This window comes from Perognathus longimembris, chromosome 11 (genome assembly GCF_023159225.1).
Source record: "Perognathus longimembris pacificus isolate PPM17 chromosome 11, ASM2315922v1, whole genome shotgun sequence".
Lineage (NCBI taxonomy): Eukaryota > Metazoa > Chordata > Mammalia > Rodentia > Heteromyidae > Perognathus > Perognathus longimembris.
Window position 1 is genome coordinate 40292884 of NC_063171.1, and position 20470 is coordinate 40313353.

At 53.4% G+C, this 20470-nt stretch overlaps 2 protein-coding genes across 2 annotated transcripts; one reads left to right on the forward strand and one right to left on the reverse strand.

Moving 5' to 3' along the window:
• Nucleotide 1: 1 nt before the first annotated feature.
• Nucleotides 2–7204, reverse strand: Mtx1 (metaxin 1). Its single transcript, XM_048358212.1, has 8 exons — nucleotides 5822–7204; nucleotides 4343–4412; nucleotides 4133–4212; nucleotides 1585–1677; nucleotides 1249–1431; nucleotides 1047–1123; nucleotides 429–583; nucleotides 2–341 (listed from the first exon to the last, which is right to left on the reverse strand). Exons 1-8 carry the CDS (start codon nucleotides 7187–7189, stop codon nucleotides 130–132), a joined length of 2238 nt encoding a protein of 745 aa, XP_048214169.1. The 5' UTR covers nucleotides 7190–7204; the 3' UTR covers nucleotides 2–129.
• A 98-nt stretch (nucleotides 7205–7302) lies between these two features.
• Nucleotides 7303–19052, forward strand: Thbs3 (thrombospondin 3). Its single transcript, XM_048356678.1, has 23 exons — nucleotides 7303–8175; nucleotides 9221–9427; nucleotides 9899–10155; nucleotides 10264–10366; nucleotides 12307–12333; nucleotides 12509–12591; nucleotides 12668–12719; nucleotides 12839–12987; nucleotides 13216–13356; nucleotides 13557–13634; nucleotides 13939–14091; nucleotides 14528–14638; nucleotides 14726–14833; nucleotides 15075–15234; nucleotides 15518–15636; nucleotides 15775–15827; nucleotides 16096–16289; nucleotides 16474–16652; nucleotides 16795–16843; nucleotides 17060–17256; nucleotides 17502–17674; nucleotides 18503–18642; nucleotides 18739–19052. Exons 1-23 carry the CDS (start codon nucleotides 8097–8099, stop codon nucleotides 18795–18797), a joined length of 2871 nt encoding a protein of 956 aa, XP_048212635.1. The 5' UTR covers nucleotides 7303–8096; the 3' UTR covers nucleotides 18798–19052.
• Nucleotides 19053–20470: the final 1418 nt, after the last annotated feature.

The window sequence follows — 20470 nt, forward strand, 5'->3', positions numbered from 1 at the left end:
GTCAGTGTGAGCAGCTTTATTCTAGGGATGGGGAGTACCCCATTTCTGGCTGTATCAACAATGGAGAACCAGAGGGACCTATGGAATGCATGATAATCGAAAAACCAGTCCTAAGAGCATGGGAACAAATCATTCCTCTTCATCCTCAACTATGTCCAGGGCTCGGGTGCCTGGGGTCTGAGGAGGGGCTGCCCTCTGGATAGAGATGATTCCACTGAGCAAGGCATAGCACACCATGGCTCCCAGCCCTGCTAGCACAGACAGGATCTGGTTTCGGCGCCGGTTTGGCTCCTCTTCAGTATCTTGGGCTGCTGGTGTCGGACATGGAGGTGGCACCCCAGCTGAGGAACAAGAAAAGGAAAGTGGGCAGCCAGTTCCTGGATCCCAGCCACTCTCCCCAAAACTGTCCCTCTCCATCTGCCCCTTACCTCCATCCCAGGGAAAGTAGAGGCTGAGAATGTGGGAACAGTAGGTACAGAGGTTTTGTAACCCCCGAAGGTGCATCTGTAGTTTCCCACTGGGCAGTTTTACGTGCAGTAGCAGTGCCAGGTGGCTAAAGACGAAGGCGTCCAAGGAGGCAGGGCTAGGGAGGAAAAAGATGGGATAGAGGACGAGTGGGCAGAGGGGTCCAGATGGAGCTGGAAGAAATACCCATCTAGGGATGTGATGTGAGGAGGCTCTGGGCAGCATGGGGCCACCAGAGGAGGGACAGGACACACAGTTCCTGATGGGGATGAGAAGGGTTCTCTAGGTGGCGCCAGCCAGGCCCTGAATGGGGCTCTATCCTAGGGCTGCATAAAGGGCACATTGAGTGCCCCACACCCTGCAGGCCCCTCCTGTACCTGGCGGTCCTCCCACCCCATCCTCCTGTACCACCAAGGAGGCTCTGGCCCCACAACACAGCCCCAGTGTCATCCCAGCCAGTGTCCGTCCCAAAGACTTCTTGTCCAGAGCCTACCTTCCAGCCCTCACCCGTGCCCCAGCAGCTGCTTCTGAACCCTTGTCTTCTTCCAACCACCCATGAATACCCCAGGAGCCAGACTCACGCATCTCCAAAGAAGAACTTCTGACAGCCCAGGCGCTGCGAGAGAAGGGTTAGGCATTCCCGAGCCTCCTGGTACAGCTATAAGGAAGGCACAGGTAGGCATGTGGCTGTGGGAAGAATGTTACCTCCCCACTGGAGCACTCCCACTTCTGGCCATCATCCTAGGGGTCCATCTCATATAGCAACCCCTGTCCCAGAGCTACCTCCTTCTCCAGTTCTTCCTCATTCTCAGGACTGTTTGTCCCATTCAGCAGCTGCAGCCGCTCCATATATTGCCGTTGCATGCGGCCAGGTAGGAAGAAGTTGAGGGGAAAGGGCATAGCCTCTGCATACCACTTCCGGGTCACTTCTACATAGTTCTTGGTGTCTATCCAAAAAGTATGTATCTGGATTGGGTAGGTGGGAAGGAAGGGGATGTCTGAACTAGTGCACCTGCCTGACACAGAGTAGGCTTCCAACCCCCACACTGCTCTGTGGGGGTATGTCAGCCTGACCCTTACCTGCAGGTTCTGAATGCTGGGCGGTCTGGGCACACTTACCAACACAGGGAGCAGTTTTTCCTCGAGGAGAGACATGAAAGCCAAGGTGTCTGCTCCTTGTCGAGCTGACAGGTCATAATCAGCATTGTACTTCTGTGAAAGAAATAGTCACGAAGCTGATGGTGGGAGGGCTGCAGGGGCACTTCCTTGGTGGGGAAGGTAACCTCACCAGGCTGTCCATGTAGCAGAGGCAGAACAAAGAGCTTTGCCCGCTGAGGCCCCTTACCTTGGCCCAGCCAGCACAGCCTGTTGCTGTTGGCTGACAGCCTGGGCCTTGGAGTCTGCTGGCCGTCAAGGTCCTGTACCCACTGGGGCAAGGGGAGGGGGGTGTGAGGAAGGAAAGCCTGCCCACAAACTAGGAGCAGCTCCCAGAGTTTCCACGGAAAGCTGGCAGCAAGCCTGCTGACAGCAACTTTCTAACAGTACTGTCCTGATCCAGATACCACAAAGCTAACAGGGCAGAGCTCAGCTGCAGGTTGAGCCTCGGCCCATGCCTAAGGAACTAAGAGACACCGTCCTCACACACCCAGGACCCAGTGAACTCCTCTCCATCCTCCCAGCTTGTTCCCACATGGCCCAGCTCTTGGCTATTTCTTCTGTTTCATTCCATAGCCTATGTGCCACCCAGATCCTTAGTCTTATCCTGCTTTATCTTTCCCAGCTTCAGTCTGTTCCTCAGCACATGCCCCTCCACACCCTGAGCAGCCTTGGTCCCTATGTAATCTCTTGAACATAGTTTTTTTCCTTTGGTGATACTTGGGTTTGAACTCAGTGCATCATGCTTGATATGCAGGTGCCCTATCACTTGAGTCATGCCTCTAGCTTCAGTATAATTCTATTTTTTTGGTTTTTTTTTTTTTTTAAAGTCCAAATTTTGGAGTCTTTATTGGGACGCTTGTGGTCTGCAGGCAGGCCAATTACAAGCCTCTTTTTTTTTGGTCAGTCATGGGGCTTGAATTCTGGGCCTGGACACTGTCTCTGAGCTCAAGGCTAGCGCTCTAGCACCTGAGCCACATTGCCACTTCCGGTTTTCTAGTGATTAATTGGAGATAAGAGTCTCACCAGGGGTGGGTGTGGGTGTGGGTGGGGGGGCTGGGAATATGGCCTAGTGGTAGAGTGCTTGCCTTGTATACATGAAGCCCTAGGTTTGATTCCTCAGCAACACATATATAGAAAAGGCCAGAAATGGGACTGTGGCTCAAGTCGGTAGAGTGCTAGCCTTGAGCAAAAAGAAGCCAGGGACAGTGCTCAGGCCCTGAGTTCAAACCCCTGGACTGGCAAAAAAAAAAAAAAAAAGAGTCTCATGGACTTTCCTGTCAGGGATGGCTCTGAATCTTGATCCTCAGATCTCAGCCTCTTGAGTAGCTAGGATTACAGGCAAGAGCCACCAATTCCCAGCTTTTGAGTACAATTCTTTTTTTTTTTGGCCATCCCTGGAGCTTGCCTCAGGGCCTGAGCACTATCCCTGGCTTCTTTTTGCTCAAGGCTAGCATTGAGTACAATTCTTACAACTCACTGAACCTCAGTTTTCCCCCTGTGGAATGAGAATATATCATCTTCATATCTTAATAGGCTCTATTAGTAAATTTTAAAAAAGCACTTTGGAAATGAGAAAACTCTTATACATGAGGAATCAAGGTAATGGTCCAGGCCCTGTCAGGAACTTTGGCTTTTATGTGGATTGTAAAAGCCTCTAAAACCCACATTCACTCCCTAGCTTCCCAGCCTTTAAGTAAATGAGGAAGAGGATCCCATTTTGAATAATGTGTTCCCTCTTGGAATCACACCACAGATTAGAAGGATTTATTTATTTATTGCCAGTTCTGGGCCTTGGACTCAGGGCCTGAGCACTGCCCCTGGCCTCTTTGCTCAAGGCTAGTACTCTGCCACAGCGCCACTTCTGGCCGTTTTCTATATATGTGGTGCTGGGGAATTGAACCCAGGGCTTCATGTATACAAGGCAAGCACTCTTGCCACTAGGCCATATTCCCAGCCCAGATTAGAAGGATTTTAAAGCATGATGACTAAGCCTAATACTTTTACAAATAAGGAGTTTATTGCTTTGGGAAGGTAGTGAGAAGAATAGGAAGAGTTAGAGAACCCTAGGTCTCAGTACTCTTCTTGTAATGCTTTCAAAGTCCCTAACCTGGCTCTAAGCCTAGTTAATCCTGAGCCCCAACCTGGTCCTTGAAAACAGGGAAGAGGCCCTTCAAAGTCCCTTTCCAGTCCCACCATCTCATTAAAATCAACTGCTATCTTCTCTTTTTTTTTCCCTCTTCTATCTGTGACCAGTTTAAGCCTCCTTGCCTGTCAAGTATGCAGAAGGTACTGTGCCTCTGGATACCTCTAATAGGGCTTTCAGCTTAATTTCTGGCCAAATACTTTTACTACATCATAGTGACAGTGTGTGTCTTCATCAGAACTTGTGCTTTGTGGTGCTCTGGGTCACTTGTGTCTAGCTTGGTATAAGTTAGGTGCTTAATAAACGTGTTGCACTGAATTGACTGGGTTTTTTTCATTGCAACCCCTCCTCCCCCAAGTCTTGTACCTCTTTTCGAAGGTGATTGATGATCTTTTGTGGTGTTGAGATGACCTCTCCATGACTGGTCCGAAGGGCAGGCAGAGTTCCTGACATTGACAAAGAAGTATGTCTACCAGATCCTTGTTTGACTATTCAAACATATTTGTGCCACATTCCTTTCTATTTCCTGCTCCTCCCTGTGCACACTCCCTTACCCCACCCAGGGACACTGGATACCTGAAGGGCTCCTCCAGGGGTTGGCAATCTTGTGTACCTTGAGTGAAGCACCAGTAAATCTGGTATAGGTCTGCAGGGAAGGAAGCAGAAGGCAGAAGGCTAAGGTATGGTTCCATAGAAGAACCAATAAGAGAAATATTTACTGAATATCTTATGTACTATGCTCTGTGTTTTGTATAGAAAAAAAATTCAGCCAATGCTGGTGGCTTATGCTTGTGATACTAGCTACTCAGAAGGCTGAGACCTAAAGACTACAGTCTGAAAACAGCCTAGACAAACAAATCCCAGAGACTCTTACTTCCAATTAGCCAATAAAAAGCCAGAAATGAAGGTGTGGCTCAAGTGGTAGAGCAGTAGCATAGAGTGAAATGTTAAGCCAGAGTGCAAGGCTCTGAGTTCAAACCTCAGTACTGGCACACACACATAAAAACACTTCCATTTCACAAATGAATAAAACAGGAATTATGAAGCCAGGGTGCCAGTGGCTCACACTCATAATCCTGGCTACTCAGGAGGCTGAGATCTGAGTACTGCAGTTCAAAGCCAGCTTGGGCTGAAAAGTCCATGAGATTCTTATCTCCAATTAAGTATCCAAAGTGCAGGAAGCTGAGCTGTGGCTCATGTGGTAAAGTGCTAATCTTGAGCACAAAAGCTCAGGGGCAGTGCCCAAGCCCTGAGCTCAAGCTTCCAGGTCTGGCGCACGCACAGCGCACACACACGCATAACCAGTCTATCCCTTATTAGAAATCAACTTTGAAAAACCTTCCCCTCCATCTTGTCTCCTACTTATCTCTTGTTTAACACCTGTCCTTGGAAGTTTTTCCCAACCCTCTTCTTGGAAATAATGACCATGTCCTCCTTAGTTTGTGTGTCTTATTACCTAATTTTATATCTTCCGTCTGACCACTTCATTAACTTATCTACTAACAACTTGAGTGGAGGGACAAAGTCATTCATTTTAGCATGGCAATGTTTGGTATTTGTAAGATGCCTAACACATGCTTTTACAATTAGATAGGGTGAAGGAATAAAGTGAAACGAGTCTGTCTGATTTCAAGGCCCTTTCTACAGTCTGGCTGAGGGCGGGTTGATTCAACAAATAGGGTCAGTAAATGCCGGATAGGGGGAAGGAGAGTGTAGAACAGTGAGAAGACAAGAATGCCAAGAATGCCAAGTTGAAAATCCCTGAGATCCTACCGAAGGGATGGCCCCAAGGTCACACGGCCAGAACGTGGATAAGCAAGGACAAGAGCCTCTTTCCTGGACCCCCCGATCAAGCCTAGTGTCATTACTACCTCACATCCAGGAAACTACAAAGATGAGTCATTCGGCCCACCTCGGTCTGGCACGCTTTTGGATTGCCTCAGTTTTCCCCCAAAGAGCCTGTGCTGGGGCGCCAGCAAAGTTCGAACGCTTGACTAGCTCGGGCCCCACCCTAGTCCTCTAAGGCGCAGCAAAGAGCGCCTGGGTCACCCTCACCAGAACGGCCAGGCTGTCCAGGTCCACTGACGGCAGCCCCCAGCCCCCTGACCAGCAGAACAGCTCCATGGGCGGCGCCATCTTGTACGACCTCTGTACCGGAAGCATTTCCCCTTGCGTTAGAGCCCTCAGTCGCAAGGACACGCCCCCCTCCGCTGCCCCTTTGGAGTCTTGGGGTAGGGGAGATGGGGGAGGCACGGCGGAGGCGCGTGTTCTCTCGCATGGGGAGGCGTGGCTTGTCTCGCACGGGAAGGCGAGGCTTCTCTCGCATGGGGAGGCGGAGCTTCTTTCTGCCGGGCAGACGCGGCTTCTATCGGACGGGGAGGCGTGGCTTCTCTCTATCCGGCAGACTCGGCTTCTATCGCATGGGGAGGCGTGGCTTCTCTCTGCCGGGCAGACGCGGCTTCTATCGGATGGGGAGGCGTGGCTTCTCTCTACCGGGCATACGCGGCTTCTATCGGATGGGGAGGCGTGGCTTCTCTCTACCGGGCAGACTCGGCTTCTATCGGATGGGGAGGCGTGGCTTCTCTCTGCGTGGCAGACTCGGCTTCTATCGGATGGGGAGGCGTGGCTTCTCTCTGCCGGGCAGACTCGGCTTCTGTCGGATGGGGAGGCGTGGCTTCTCTCTGCCGGGCAGACGCGACTTCTCTCTGCGGGGCAGACGCGGCATGTCTCGACCGGGGTGGCACGGTTTCTCTCAGCGGCGGTGACGCGACTTCTCTCGACTGGGGAGGCGCGGCTTCTGTCGGGGGAGGCGCGGCTTCTGTCGGGGGAGGCGCGGCTTCTCTCCGGGGAGGCGTGGCCTCTGTCAGGGGAGGCGCGGCTTCTCTCCGGGGAGGCGTGGCCTCTGTCAGGGGAGGCGCGGCTTCTCTCCGGGGAGGCGTGGCCTCTGTCGGGGGAGGCGCGGCTTCTCTCCGGGGAGGCGTGGCCTCTATCGGGGGAGGCGCGGCTTCTCTCCGGAGAGGCGTGGCCTCTGTCGACCGTGGAGGCGCGGCTTCTCTCGGGGGAGGCATGGCCTCTCTCCACAGGGAAGGCGAGGCATCTCTCCGGAGAGGCGTGGCTTCTCTCGACTGAGGAGGTGATGGGACTTCGCGAGGCGGGGCCGCGGCTTTCGGGGCAGGGCGGCCGAGCGCCCAGCCAAAGGCGGCCTTCGCAGCGGGGGAGGGCAGGCGGCCTGTCTCCCCTGGGAGAGTCGCAGCGCCTCGGCCTGCAGTGGCCCCAAGCCCCTGAAGGCGCGGCGGGTCTAGGAGATGGGGGTCTTACGTTCTTGGCCCGGTTCTGGTGACAGTTGCCAAATTGTACGTGGCCGGCACCTCCCCGAGTGCTCGACCCCGGGTCGGGGTTGCGGGGGGGTCCCCCGAGCCGCATGTTTTCCACAGCGCGTTATGTTTGGAGCGGCCCCGCACCGCCCGTCGCCATGGAAACAAAACAGGGGCGGTGGCGGCGGCCGGAGCGAGGCCCGGGCTGGGGCCTGGGTGGGGGAAGGGGATGTGGGGCTCGCAGGCTGTTGCCTTAGCGACGGGAACTCGGGCGCCCCTCGGCTTCATCCGGGTCCTAGCCTGTCGGCCAGTCCCCACAGTGTTTCTCAAGTTTACTCCTAGATCCTGGCCTGGTTTTCTGCACACGTCCCTCCCTGATGGTCTTTTTCCTCTTTCTCAATTTCTGTGCTTCAGCCTCGCTGACCAGTTCCCATCGGACGCTTCCAGACTCCTGTTTTTCTGGGAATGAGGGAAAATGGAAGAACAGGCACATGTCCTGTCCGGAGCCCTCCCCGTGACCCCCAGTAAAGAATACTTGGTCCGATTTGAGGATGTGAGCATCCAACATCCTCTAAGCACCAAAGCAAGCTAGTTTCGGCCACTCCTTTGGCATTCTTTTCTGCCAGCAGTGGAATAATGCCCGCTGTCTGGCACTATCCATGCCAGGGGTTCCTGCCTTTGCCAACTGCGGCTTCCAGAAAGCAGTAGCATTCGGTGCTGTATGCTAAGGCCCCCAACAACGGGATGACATGAGAGAAGGGAGGCATCTGGGAGAGAGGATCATTGAGGAGGAACAGGAGGTCCCCAGGACTCGTTCCCAGTGCTCCTGGTTCCCAGAGCTGATGATGCCTCTAGGGTGATTGGCAGCTCTTTGTTTCACCCCCCCCCCCCTTCACGCCTGCTAACCCCCCTTCATCTCCCCCCTCTGTCCCTCCGCCCCCCTGCTCCTGCTCTCCGCCTAGCCTTTTCCCCTCCCAGCAGTCTGCCTGCCAGGGGTAGTGAGCCGGCTGAGCGGCATGGAGGCGCAGGAACTTCGGGGCGCCCTGGCTCTTCTCCTCCTTTGCTCTTTTGCATCTGCCAGTCAGGATCTGCAGGGTAAGCCTGACTCTATCCTCTTTAACCCCTAGTCCAGGAAGCAGGAAACACATGGGACAGGGAAGAGAGTGAGAGTCTTGAAATTAAGCTGGAGGAAAGTTATACTACCTAGGCTTAGTGAAATGATGGCCTGGTGGGAGGGGTGGGCGCAGAGAGGTGGACATGTGTGAACTGGTCAAAAGCAAGCATGAAGTCAGAGGAGAGGACTCAAGACCTAGATGCTAGGACTGCCTGGCTGGGTTGGTGTCAGAACCTCTGAAGTCACTTCAGGGTCCTGGAGGGCAGCTTGAAGGTGGGTTCTGTGGACCCTGGGCTTTGTCCCCCCACCCCTTGCTGTGGCTCCTGGATGCCAAAAGACAGATTTGGGGTGGAGAGTGAAAGGACTGGCCTCTGCCGGAGGTCTGGTGGTAGGATAGGCCCATGGGTGTGGGAGAGGTAGCTGGAGCAGATGACACAGGCAAAAGATTCTTTACTGGCTGGAGGAAAAACCACAGATTGGCGGAGACACAGCAAGCAGAGAAGCTGGGTCCTACATTCCCGGAGGGAAAAGCCAGATGGTGGGAGGGTCAGAGACCTCAGTGGGCAGCTGGTCTCATTCAAATAAGCCCCCAGGATAGAAGGAGGGGCACTGTGGTGGGGAATGAGCCAAACCCAGCAGTGAAAAGAGAAGCTGCCTCCCAGTTCTGTGCTATGGGCACCAGGTGCCACTCCTGCCACTGATCAATCAGCACAGTGTCTCCCTTGCGCCATCTGGTGGGGTCATCTCAAATTGGTGGGGTGACTCTTCTGTATTTCTGGAGCCTCTGGCCTCCAGAGTTGTGGAGATAGTACGCAATGAAGGAAAGGAATAGCCACTATATCCACAACATTCCAACTTATAACAAAGAGAATTGAATGTTTGCCTGATAGTGAGAAGGGACGGGGGGGGGGGGGGGCGGGGAGGAGGCAGCGGGATTAGGGACGCTCCACCCTTAAGAGCTCTGGAGAGAGGACAGGTCTTAGCACTGATTCTGTTCTCTGATCTTGATAACCCGTGCCTGGCCAGTAATTGACCTGCTGACTGTGGGAGAGTCCCGGCAGATGGTGGCTGTGGCAGAGAGGATCCGGACGGCATTACTCACTGCTGGGGACATCTACCTCTTGTCTACCTTCCGCCTGCCCCCCAAGCAAGGTGGCGTCCTCTTTGGCCTCTATTCTCGCCAAGACAACACTCGATGGCTGGAGGCCTCTGTTGTGGGCAAGATCAACAAAGGTGACTGGTGGGCATCTCCTTTCCTGCGCTGGTGGTCCCCTTAAGCATTGAACCTCATCCCCAACTCCCAAGTCCCTTCTCATTTTCCTCCATGGTCCCATCAGGTTTGCCAGGCACAAAGGGGCACCTGGTATAAGGTGTTTAGGAGGTATGGATGGGAGGTTGTACCTGAGGATATCCGGAGGGGGAGGGATCTGTGTCTCAGCAGTGATAAGAGTTCTTCATGTTACTGGCACGGTTTCCTGGCCAGTTTAGGAAAAGATGAGGTGCTCTGATGCACAGAAGACAAAATCATAGTCATGAAACCTAATTGAAAAACATTTATACCTACTATGCACAAGGTTGAGAGATATGGGGCCAAATTAGGGATGGAAGCTCTAGAGATAGGTTTCTAGAAGAGTTGATGCAGCACTTAACTGGGACCATGGGGGATGGGAGATAGGGCCCATACTGACCTCCGCTCCTGGGCAGTACTGGTGCGGTACCAGCGGGAGGATGGCAAAGTCCATGCAGTGAACCTACAGCAAGCAGGCCTGGCTGATGGGCGCACGCACACGGCTCTCCTGAGGCTTCGAGGACCATCCCGACCCAGCCCCGGCTTGCAACTCTATGTGGACTGCAAACTGGGTGACCAATATGCTGGCCTTCCAGCACTGGCCCCCATTCCTCCAGCAGAGGTCAGTGGGCTGGAGATTAGGACAGGACAGAAGGCTTATCTGAGGATGCAGGTGAGCAGTGGGTCCTCTAAGTGCTGTTGAAACAGTTGATACCAGTCTTGGGGAGGAACTGGTAGGTCCTCCCACCTTACTTGCTATGGGCTTGACTTATTTCCACAGGGCTTTGTGGAATCGATGAAAATTATTCTGGGCGGGTCAATGGCTCGGGTAGGAGCCCTGAGTGAGTGCCCATTCCAAGGTGAAGAGTCAATCCACAGTGCAGGTAACACAATAATTTCTATTAGATGGCAGAGACCAGTGTGATCCTTGGTGACTCCTATTAATTTTGATCTTATAACTCCTTAACATCTATTTCTCTGGCTTGCCGATTCTTAGGGCTTAGGACTTCTTTTTCTTTTTTGTGGGACTTGAACTCAGCCTGGGCACTGTCCCTGAGCTCTTCAGCTCAAGGTTGGTGCTCTACCACTTTGAGCCACAGTGCCACTTCCTGTTTTCTGGTAATTATTTGGAGATAAGAGTCTCCCAGACTTTCCTGCCTGGGCTGACTTTGAACCGCAATTCTCAGCCTCCTGAGTAACTAGGATTACAGGGGCTTCTAACTTTGTTATGTCAAATCTTTTACCCCTGACTCTAAGAATTATGAGTCAAAAACCAGGTCACCCCACCTACTAGAGTGAGCAGAAAAAAACCCTGATAATCTGAGACTATTATAACTGTTAAGGACATTTGAAGAACAAGGGCCTTGCCTGAGATTCTAGTTTCAAATATATATATATATATATATATATATATATATTTTTTTTTTTTTTTGGCCAGTCCTGGGCCTTGGACTCAGGGCCTGAACGAACACTGTCCCTGGCTTCCTTTTGCTCAAGGCTAGCACTCTGCCACTTGAGCCACAGCGCCACTTCTGGCCATTTTCTGTATATGTGGTGCTGGGGAATCGAACCTAGGGCCTCATGTATACGAGGCAAGCTCTCTTGCCACTAGGCCATATCCCCAGCCCTAGTTTCAAATATTTTATAGCTTCCCTTGGCCGCTATCATCTACCAGCAATGCCTCTTGTCATTGTGTGTGTGTGTGTGTGTGTGTGTGTGTGTGTGTGTGCACGCACGCGCCAGGACAAGATCTTGAATTCAGAACCTTGGCATTGCTTAAGCTATACCTCCACTTCTGGCTTTTTGGTAGTTAATGGGAGATAAGAATCTCAAAGCCCAGGCTGGCTTTGAACTGTGATCCTCAGATCTTATCCTCTTCAGTAGCTAGGATTATAGGTGTAAACCCCTGGCGCCAAGCCTGCCTGATCTGATAGGGATGTTTGGAAGTGCTAATCTGAGTAAACACCCATGTCTCCCAGATATTTCAGAGAAGTGCTCCTGTCACAGACACTTAGAAGTGGGGGAAGAAATGGAATACTGGGGCCCTGGCCCTGCTTGGATACTTTTATTTGACCTCCTATAACTACTGTGCTTCCAAACAAGAATTCAGAGCTTCACTTCCTATGATGCAAAGAGCTGGTGCGAGATGGTAATGTGGCCAGTGGTAGAGTACTTGCTTAGTTGTTTGTGGCCCTAGGTTCCAACCTTAGCATCCTGAAAGAGCAAAAAAAGCATAAAGCTGACCTTGATTGCCTGTCACTAAAAAAAAATTAGTTGTATTGTCAAGGTGAGGTACAGAGGGGTTACAGTTACATGCAAAAGGTTGTGAGTACATTTCTTTTCTTTTCTTTTTTTTTTTTTTTGGCCAGTCCTGGGGCTTAGACTCAGGGCCTGAGCACTGCCCCTGGCTTCCTTTTGCTCAAGGCTAGCACTCTGCCACTTGAGCCACAGTGCCACTTCTGGCCATTTTCTGTATATATGGTGCTGGGGAATTGAACCCAGGGCCTCATGTATATGAGGCAAGCGCTTTTGCCACTAGGCCATATCCCCAGCCAATGAGTACATTTCTTGTCATAGTTGTTACACCCTCCTTCATTTTTTCCCATCTTCTCTCCCCCGCAAGAGGTTTATTTATTTTTTGACAGTTGTGGGGCTTGAACTCAGGGCCTGGCTAGCCCTCTACCACTTGAGCCACAGTGCTGCTTGCCTGTCACTTTTGCCTTCCTATTTTGTAATACTTTATTGATATTCCAGCTCTGCCCCTCTCTCCCTCCCCATCCCCTCCTCACCAGCCTACCTCCTGACCATGTTTTCTTCTCTCTAGTGGCGAATGCACTGCAGTCCATTCTAGGTAAGTAGGCCATGAGGTGGAAGAGGTGAGAATGGAGAGGAGGCCCTACCTAGGCTTTAGCAGCTAACTCCTCTTCAGTTAGGTATAGGCATCTTCTTTGGGCATGAACAGGCTTATTGCTCAGGGAGGTCAAGGGTGGTGCCCCAGTTCTAAACCTCTCTATACCCCCAAACAGGGGAACATACCAAGGCATTGGTCACCCAACTCACCATCTTCAACCAGATCCTAGTGGAGCTGCGGGATGACATTCGAGACCAGGTTTGGGTGGGCAAGCCAAGGGTAATCCTGGGGTGGGCTGGCAGATGCTGAGAGCTGAGCACTACCCATCCTCCAGGTGAAGGAAATGTCCCTCATCCGAAACACTATCATGGAGTGTCAGGTGTGCGGTGAGTGGGAGCATAGGGGAGGGCTCCCCATGGCGCTGCCGAACTACCTACGCTAAGGATTTGCCCTCCCCTTCACAGATAGGAGTGGAGACTCCTGGGTGATTATGTCCACCTTCTAGGTTTCCACGAGCAGCGTTCTCACTGCAGCCCCAACCCCTGCTTCCGAGGTGTGGACTGCATGGAAGTATATGAATACCCAGGCTATCGCTGTGGTCCCTGTCCCCCGGGCCTGCAGGGCAACGGCACCCACTGCGATGATATCAATGAGGTGAAGGAGGGCACAGTCCACAAGGGAGTAGCAATCTGGGATTGGGTAAATACTGATCAGAAGCAGAGGAACTTGGTGTTTAGAAGAGGTCAAAGACCAGCAAAGACAGACGGACAAAAGGGAGATAGAGGGCTACACAAGCAAAGAGCTAGGGGAGTGGCAGGAAGGAGGAAGGCTTAGGTAGGATCAGTTCCCCAGTGTTGATCTTTCTTCTCATCTGGTCCCCAGTGTGCTCATGCTGATCCCTGTTTCCCTGGCTCCAGCTGTATCAACACCATGCCTGGCTTCCATTGTGAGGCCTGTCCTCGAGGATACAAGGGCACCCAGGTGTCTGGTGTGGGCATCGACTATGCCCGGGCCAGCAAACAGGTCAGATTGGATTGTATGGGCAAAGGATCTTAGCTTTGTAGAGGCCAAGTGCTTCTAGGCACAGAACACTTTGATAAATAGGTTAATGACTTTTTGGCTGAGTCCAAGCCTATCAAAGCTTATAGATAGGACTCACTGCGCTCTTCACTATCTGTGAGACCCACCATAGGTCTAGTTCCACTCAGACTCCTCTCTTTCAGGTCTGCAATGACATTGATGAATGTAATGATGGCAATAATGGTGGCTGTGACCCAAACTCCATCTGCACCAACACTGTGGTGAGCTGAGCACCCTGCATATGTCCAGGGATGTGGGAATGGGTAACAGCCCCTCTGCAGATTTCCTGCTGTCATTCTTTCCTAGGGCACAACTTACAGTAGGTGTTCACATGGACCTGCTGAGGACTGTAGGTTTACCTCTTTGGAGCCATAGCTTCATTATTTGGGGAAAAAAAAATATGAGACTGTCATCTACCTGGGATAGTTGTCCTGAGAACCTGAAGGAGATGCTGCTGTCCGCAGGCACTGGTCCTGAGCACCTGACAGGCTCATTCCCTTCCTGATTCCATGTCTCCACTTTTAGGGGTCTTTCAAATGTGGTCCCTGCCGCCTGGGTTTCCTGGGCAACCAGAGCCAAGGATGCCTACCAGCAAGGACCTGCCACAGCCCAACCCACAGCCCCTGCCACGTCCATGCCCACTGTCTCTTTGAACGCAATGGTGCAGTGTCCTGCCAGGTGAGCTAGCCTGGGGTTTGCAAAAAGGAAGTATTCTGACTGTGTGCTTGTGGCTCAGGCTTGTGATCCTAGCTACACAGGAGGCTGAACACTTCTGAGCCTGGGGCAGGAAAGTCTGTGAATCTCTTGTAACGCCAATTAGCTACCTAAAAGAAAAGAAAAGAAAAGAAATGGAACAATGGCCCAAGTAGTAGAACACTAGCCCTTGAACAAAAAAAAGTTAAGAGATAGTGCCTAGTGCCTAGGCCCTGAGTTCAAGCTCCAGGACACACACACACACCTGGAAGAATGGATAAGGCTACTGAACGTCTCTAAGGACTGGGCTGAGGGCAGTCATAAAGTGAAACGGTAGTAGGGAGAGTAGTTCCTGGAGCAGGGGCAAAAGTGGAGTGAAGGGGAGTCAGTTCAAACTAACCCCTACCTTCTGTTGTCCCAGTGTAATGTGGGCTGGGCAGGGAATGGGAACGTGTGTGGACCTGATACGGACATCGATGGCTACCCAGACCAGGCGCTTCCCTGCATGGATAACAACAAACACTGCAAGCAGGTGCAGGGGGGCAGGGGCCAGAGTGAGGTGGGGAACCCCAGACTGGCTTAGGCCAGAACTTATCTTTTCCTTCCCTCTGAACTTCAGGACAACTGCCTTTTGACACCCAACTCTGGGCAGGAAGATGCTGATAATGACGGTGTAGGGGACCAGTGTGATGACGATGCTGATGGGGACGGGATCAAGAATGTCGAGGTGGCTTTCAAACCATACTGCCCCTTCTAGCTCCTTTGTTCTCTTCATGCTGTGTTTCTTGTATTGCACCTCACGACTCCACACTAGGGGAGTCTACACATGGCTCCCAGGATAAGATGGACTACATAGAGGCTGGCTGGGTGGGACTGCACCAGGCAGATGGACTACCCCAGGATAGTTATCTTAGTCAAGGAGAGTTTGGGGTACCACTGACCCCTTACTTCTTACCGCTTTGATCCAGGACAACTGTCGATTATTTCCTAACAAGGACCAGCAGAACTCAGATACAGATTCATTTGGTGATGCCTGTGACAACTGCCCCAATGTTCCCAACAACGACCAGAAGGACACAGATGGCAATGGAGAAGGAGATGCTTGTGACAACGACGTGGATGGGGATGGTGCAGGCTGGGGCTAAGGGGGTGGCTGGGAGACCTAGGAAATTTGGACAGAGGTAATAATGAGGCAGAGAGGCTGGGAAGAACTGAGGAAGTATGCTCAAGGGAGTTTGGTCTGGACATGGTGGTGATCACCTGCCACAGCTGTTGATGGGAATGTGGAATAAGGAATAGGGGCTGGGAGTAGGGTGAGGCTAGAGGATCGTCCTCTGGGAAGGAAGACAAAGCTCAGGACTTTCACCAACCTAGAAGCGATGGTCATGTTCTAGTGATGAATGTCTTCTAGGCATCCCCAACGGACTGGACAATTGTCCTAAAGTACCCAACCCACTTCAGACAGACAGGGATGAGGATGGAGTGGGAGATGCTTGTGACAGCTGCCCTGAAATGAGCAATCCTACCCAGGTACAAGGGGGTAGCAAGGGCAGGGGGAGGAAGAGGAGGGGATGAAAAGGTGGATGAATCCCCAGCCCTTTGGATGGGAAGGGGTTCATCCTCTTTGGAGTTCTCAAGAGATGGTGAGATCAGGCCCCACTCTCTCAGACAGATGCAGACAGCGACCTGGTGGGTGATGTGTGTGACACTAATGAGGACAGGTAGAGTCTTGGCCAAGAACTGCAAGGCTTCAGGAAACACTCTACTTCGCTCTAGTACATTCTCACTTGCCTCTGTGATCCACAACTATTGAGCGGGAAGTTATCCTCATAGTGTAGTCTCTCCTCTATTCCTACCACTGTGCCCTTAACCACCTCTGTCTGCAGGGGACCTGGTTGGGTGGAGGGCAGGACACCCAAAGAAACTCTCACACAGAAGATAGGGAAAGATGGGGGTACCTTTAGAGCCTTTATTTGTTCTTCTGAACAGCGATGGGGATGGACATCAGGACACCAAGGACAACTGCCCTCAGTTACCAAACAGCTCCCAGTTGGACTCAGACAATGATGGACTTGGAGATGAGTGTGATGGAGATGATGACAATGATGGTATCCCAGATTATGTACCACCTGGCCCTGATAACTGTCGCCTGGTACCCAATCCCAATCAGAAGGACTCAGATGGTAAGGCTGAAGCCTCAGAGGGGGTTTGACTGGTACAAGCTTTGTTCAAGGAGAGGCAGCAGGTCCTATGAGGGCATGAGGAAAGGTAGGGACAAGTTAGAAGCGTAAGATCTAAGAGAGGACAGTGTTGGCCAGCAGTAACTGACCAGGGACTTGATGAACACCTATTCTCAACTCCACCCAGGTAATGGTGTTGGTGATGTATGTGAGGATGACTTTGACAATGATGCAGTGGTTGATCCTCTGGATGTATGCCCCGAAAGTGCAGAGGTAACCCTCACAGATTTTCGGGCCTATCAGACTGTCGTCCTGGATCCTGAAGGTGATGCTCAGATTGACCCAAACTGGGTTGTACTCAACCAGGTACTCAGGGATGTGGGCTGGGGAGGTACACTCGAGACCACACCACTAGGTGAGGTTGAGAGGTGTGCATATATGTGTGTGTGTGTGGGGGGGTAATCAGTATCTGGATCAGAGATTTAAAAAAATTTTTTTACACCCTTAGGGCATGGAAATTGTTCAGACCATGAACAGTGACCCTGGCCTGGCAGTTGGTATGTAAGGGGTAGTACCTAGTTCAATATAATTCCAAAATGGAAGGGATAAGAGGGGTCAGGGAAGAAATGGACAGAGAAGATAGGCAAAGGTGAGGGAGAAGGCAGCAAAGTAAAGCTGGCCACAAATATAGCTGGCACCCTTCCCACTCCTCACCCCACAGTGGACCACCAGTATCTTTGCTGCTCCTAACCTCAATCTCATCCCCACCCTAGGATATACAGCCTTCAACGGTGTGGACTTTGAAGGCACCTTCCATGTGAACACAGTCACTGACGATGACTACGCAGGCTTTCTCTTCAGTTACCAGGATAGTGGACGCTTCTATGTGGTTATGTGGAAGCAGACAGAGCAGACCTACTGGCAGGCTACACCTTTCCGGGCTGTTGCTCAGCCTGGCCTGCAACTCAAGGTACCCCAGCTGCCCAGTTTCCCCAACCTTTCCCACAGCTCTTCCTGTCCAATCTCAGAACCCCCCCCCCCCCCACTGCCTGACTGGGAACTGTCTTACCCAAAGGTGTTGCCTGGAGGCCTGCTTTGTGGGACTCTGGAGAATTCTGACCACCTTGACTTCTGTTCCCACTGGCACTTACCAAGCTCTTCTCTCCCTTCATTCTGATCATGTGGTTGATTACTGTCTTTGCCAATGATCCTCAGGCGGTGACATCAGTGACTGGCCCAGGTGAGCATCTCCGGAATGCCTTGTGGCATACTGGCCACACCCCTGATCAGGTCCGACTTCTGTGGACTGATCCACGAAATGTGGGCTGGCGTGACAAGACCTCCTATCGCTGGCAGCTGTTGCATCGGCCCCAAGTTGGTTACATTCGGTGAGGAGAGGGGCTGGCCCTACAGGGTGGGACCCCAGGCCCGGTCCTTTCCTTCCCCCAGTGTGGAAGTCCCCATAGTGGGGGCTACGGCTACTTCTTTCCATCTCCCTCTCACCAGAGACTTGAGGAGCTGTATAGGAGGGATGTATGGTACATCATTCCTCCGCTATGCCCCATTTCCCCTCTGTATTAAACAAGGGCATTGGGTGAGCTAGATGCCTTTTTCAGTTTTCTGGGAGTCTGTGGAGCAGCTTAAGTGGTACAACCCGGACAGAACCAGCTCCATCAGCTTCTGACCTGGAAGGGATCATTTACAGAAGAGCAAACAGAGGCCCAGATCTCACAGTTTAGCATTTTGTCCACAAGTTTGCATTTCCCTCCCACAAGTGTATGCTCACTAGTTAGTGAGGGTGACTAATGGAGGGAAGGGAAACTGATCTCCCTCAAGGCTGGACTTTCATGGCTAAGAGCCCAGGGTCCAAGGGTCTGGGTTGATTCTTCTTTAAGGTGCCCTGGACTGTGGGGCGCCTGGGCAGGGGATAAAGGGGGGTGGACTAGAGCCTGGGAAGCGGGTGACTTCACCCCCCAGCCCATTGTGCTCATCGTCATGGCAACCCAATCCTCGCTTGGAATGTGGCTGGTGCTTTGAGATGCAAAAGGGGCTGGACAAAGAGCTAGGGGCCCCTGGCCTGAGAAAAGCACCCCCCTTCCCTCCCCTTTCCTTCCTCCCCTCCCTGCTCTCAGGACTGGTGAGCTCAAGGGGGTGGGGGCTGGGGATGAACAAGGCCAGAGGAAAGGACACCAATGGATGCCCCTTATCCTGAACAGGGTGAAGCTCTATGAGGGTCCCCAGCTCGTGGCAGATTCTGGGGTGATCATCGACACATCCATGCGAGGGGGACGTCTTGGTGTCTTCTGCTTCTCCCAAGAAAACATCATATGGTCCAATCTCCAGTACCGATGCAATGGTGAGGCTCCAAACCAAGATCAACCTAACACCTCCCCCCTTCCCCCATGTCCTGGGAAAGCCACATCCTCTGACCTTACTTTTTCCCTTTCTTCAGATACAGTGCCTGAGGACTTTGAGCCATTCCGGAGGCAGCTACTACAGGGAAGGGTGTGAGGAGGTGGCCACCGGCTTCAGAATTCTGATTTGAGACCCTCTGGCTTTGGGGGTCCATTATGGAGACCCTGGGATCTAAACTACAGCCCCTCAGCCAAATAGACCCTCCTCTGGTACCCATCGGGAGTTCAGCCCCAGAGGGGTAGTCAACACACAGTTCAGGGGTTGGGAAATTTTCAAGGGGTATTATTACTCAGGTACTAACCCCAGGACAGATAACAGCTCCACTGCCATAAAGTTCCAGTTGTTTTCTAACCAGTGCGATTGTTTATTTTAGGGATTTTCCTCCCCAGGATATGGTGAGGAACAGAAAGTAACCTGAGGGGGTAAAAGAGAAAGGCTGGCAGATCTAAAGAGATCTAGGGAAAGTTTGTGCGAGTTTGGGGAGGATGAGGGAAAGGTGCGAGATAGGGTTAAGGGAAGAAGGATGGGGTGCTGGTGGGGTGATGGCTGAAGTCCTTCCAGCCCCACTTACTCACGGTGACAGCGTCGACACTCCAGTCTATCTTAGCCAGGATCGAAAACCAGGAAGGCGGGAGGGCTGCCCCGTTCGGGACGAGGGGAGGCCGGGGGGCCGAGGGGGCCGGAGGCCGGGACGAGTGCAATATTGGCGGGGGAAAGAACAACACTGCACCGCGTCCCGTCCCTCCAGCCCGCCCGGGGGGACCCAAGGACCAGAACGCGTTCGCGAGTTGGCTTCCTCTTAAAGGCCGGCCAGAGACTTGGCGCTCGGAAAGGTGACCGGTGACCGGGATGGGGAGGGGCGGGGAGGGGGCGGGAGGGGACGGGGAGACCGCGACGCCCCCGAGGCCGCTGCCGGACGCCCGGGAGTTGCGCGCGCTTGCTCTTTAAATACTCCCACCGGACGGCGCGCGGAGCCGTCGCCATGGTGACGCGTCTCCCAGCAACGAAACTGAATGGCTGTTGCCCGGCAACTCCGGTAGTTGCGGCTTGGGACCGCCCACTTAGATACTTGTACTTTCTCCCGCCCGCGGACCGGGAACCTTCCCCGCCTCCAGCCCGCGCGCCCCGGCGCGCTGACCCCTGCACGCCACGGTCCCGCCGCCGGGACCCTCCCCCTCCGGACCCCCCCCCCCACGATCCCGCCGCCGGGACCCACTCCCTCCGGACCACCACCACCACGTCCCCGCCGCCGCCGGGACCCTCCCCCTCCGGACGCCCCCACGTCCCGCCGCCGGGACCCTCCCCCTCCGGGCCCCCACCACGATCCCGCCGCCGGGACCCTCCCCCTCCGGACCCCCCACCACGATCCCGCCGCCGGGACCCTTCCCCCATGTCCCCGCACCCTTCCCCCATGTCCCAGTCCCAGCCTCTATGGCCCTCCCCCCCCGTCCCCGCCTCTGGGGCCCACCCCAATCCCCGCCCCCGGGACCCTCCCCCCCAGTCCCCGCCCCCGGGACCCTCCTAGGAGGTCGAGGGGCGGGAGTAGCGGTCCCGCGTCTCAGGACCGGGCTCCCCGGCCCCCCCACCCCCACGCCGCACAGAAATCTTTTTAAAACACCGCTTCCCAGCCCGCGGAGCCTCGGTCCGCGCTGAGGATCCTTTTCCCCCGTGCAATGGGAACTGCTTGTGTGGACTGAGACCACACCCCAGGATCAGGATCGCGGACTCCGGCCTGGCCTGCGACCCCCAAGGCCGGGGGGGCCCCCTAG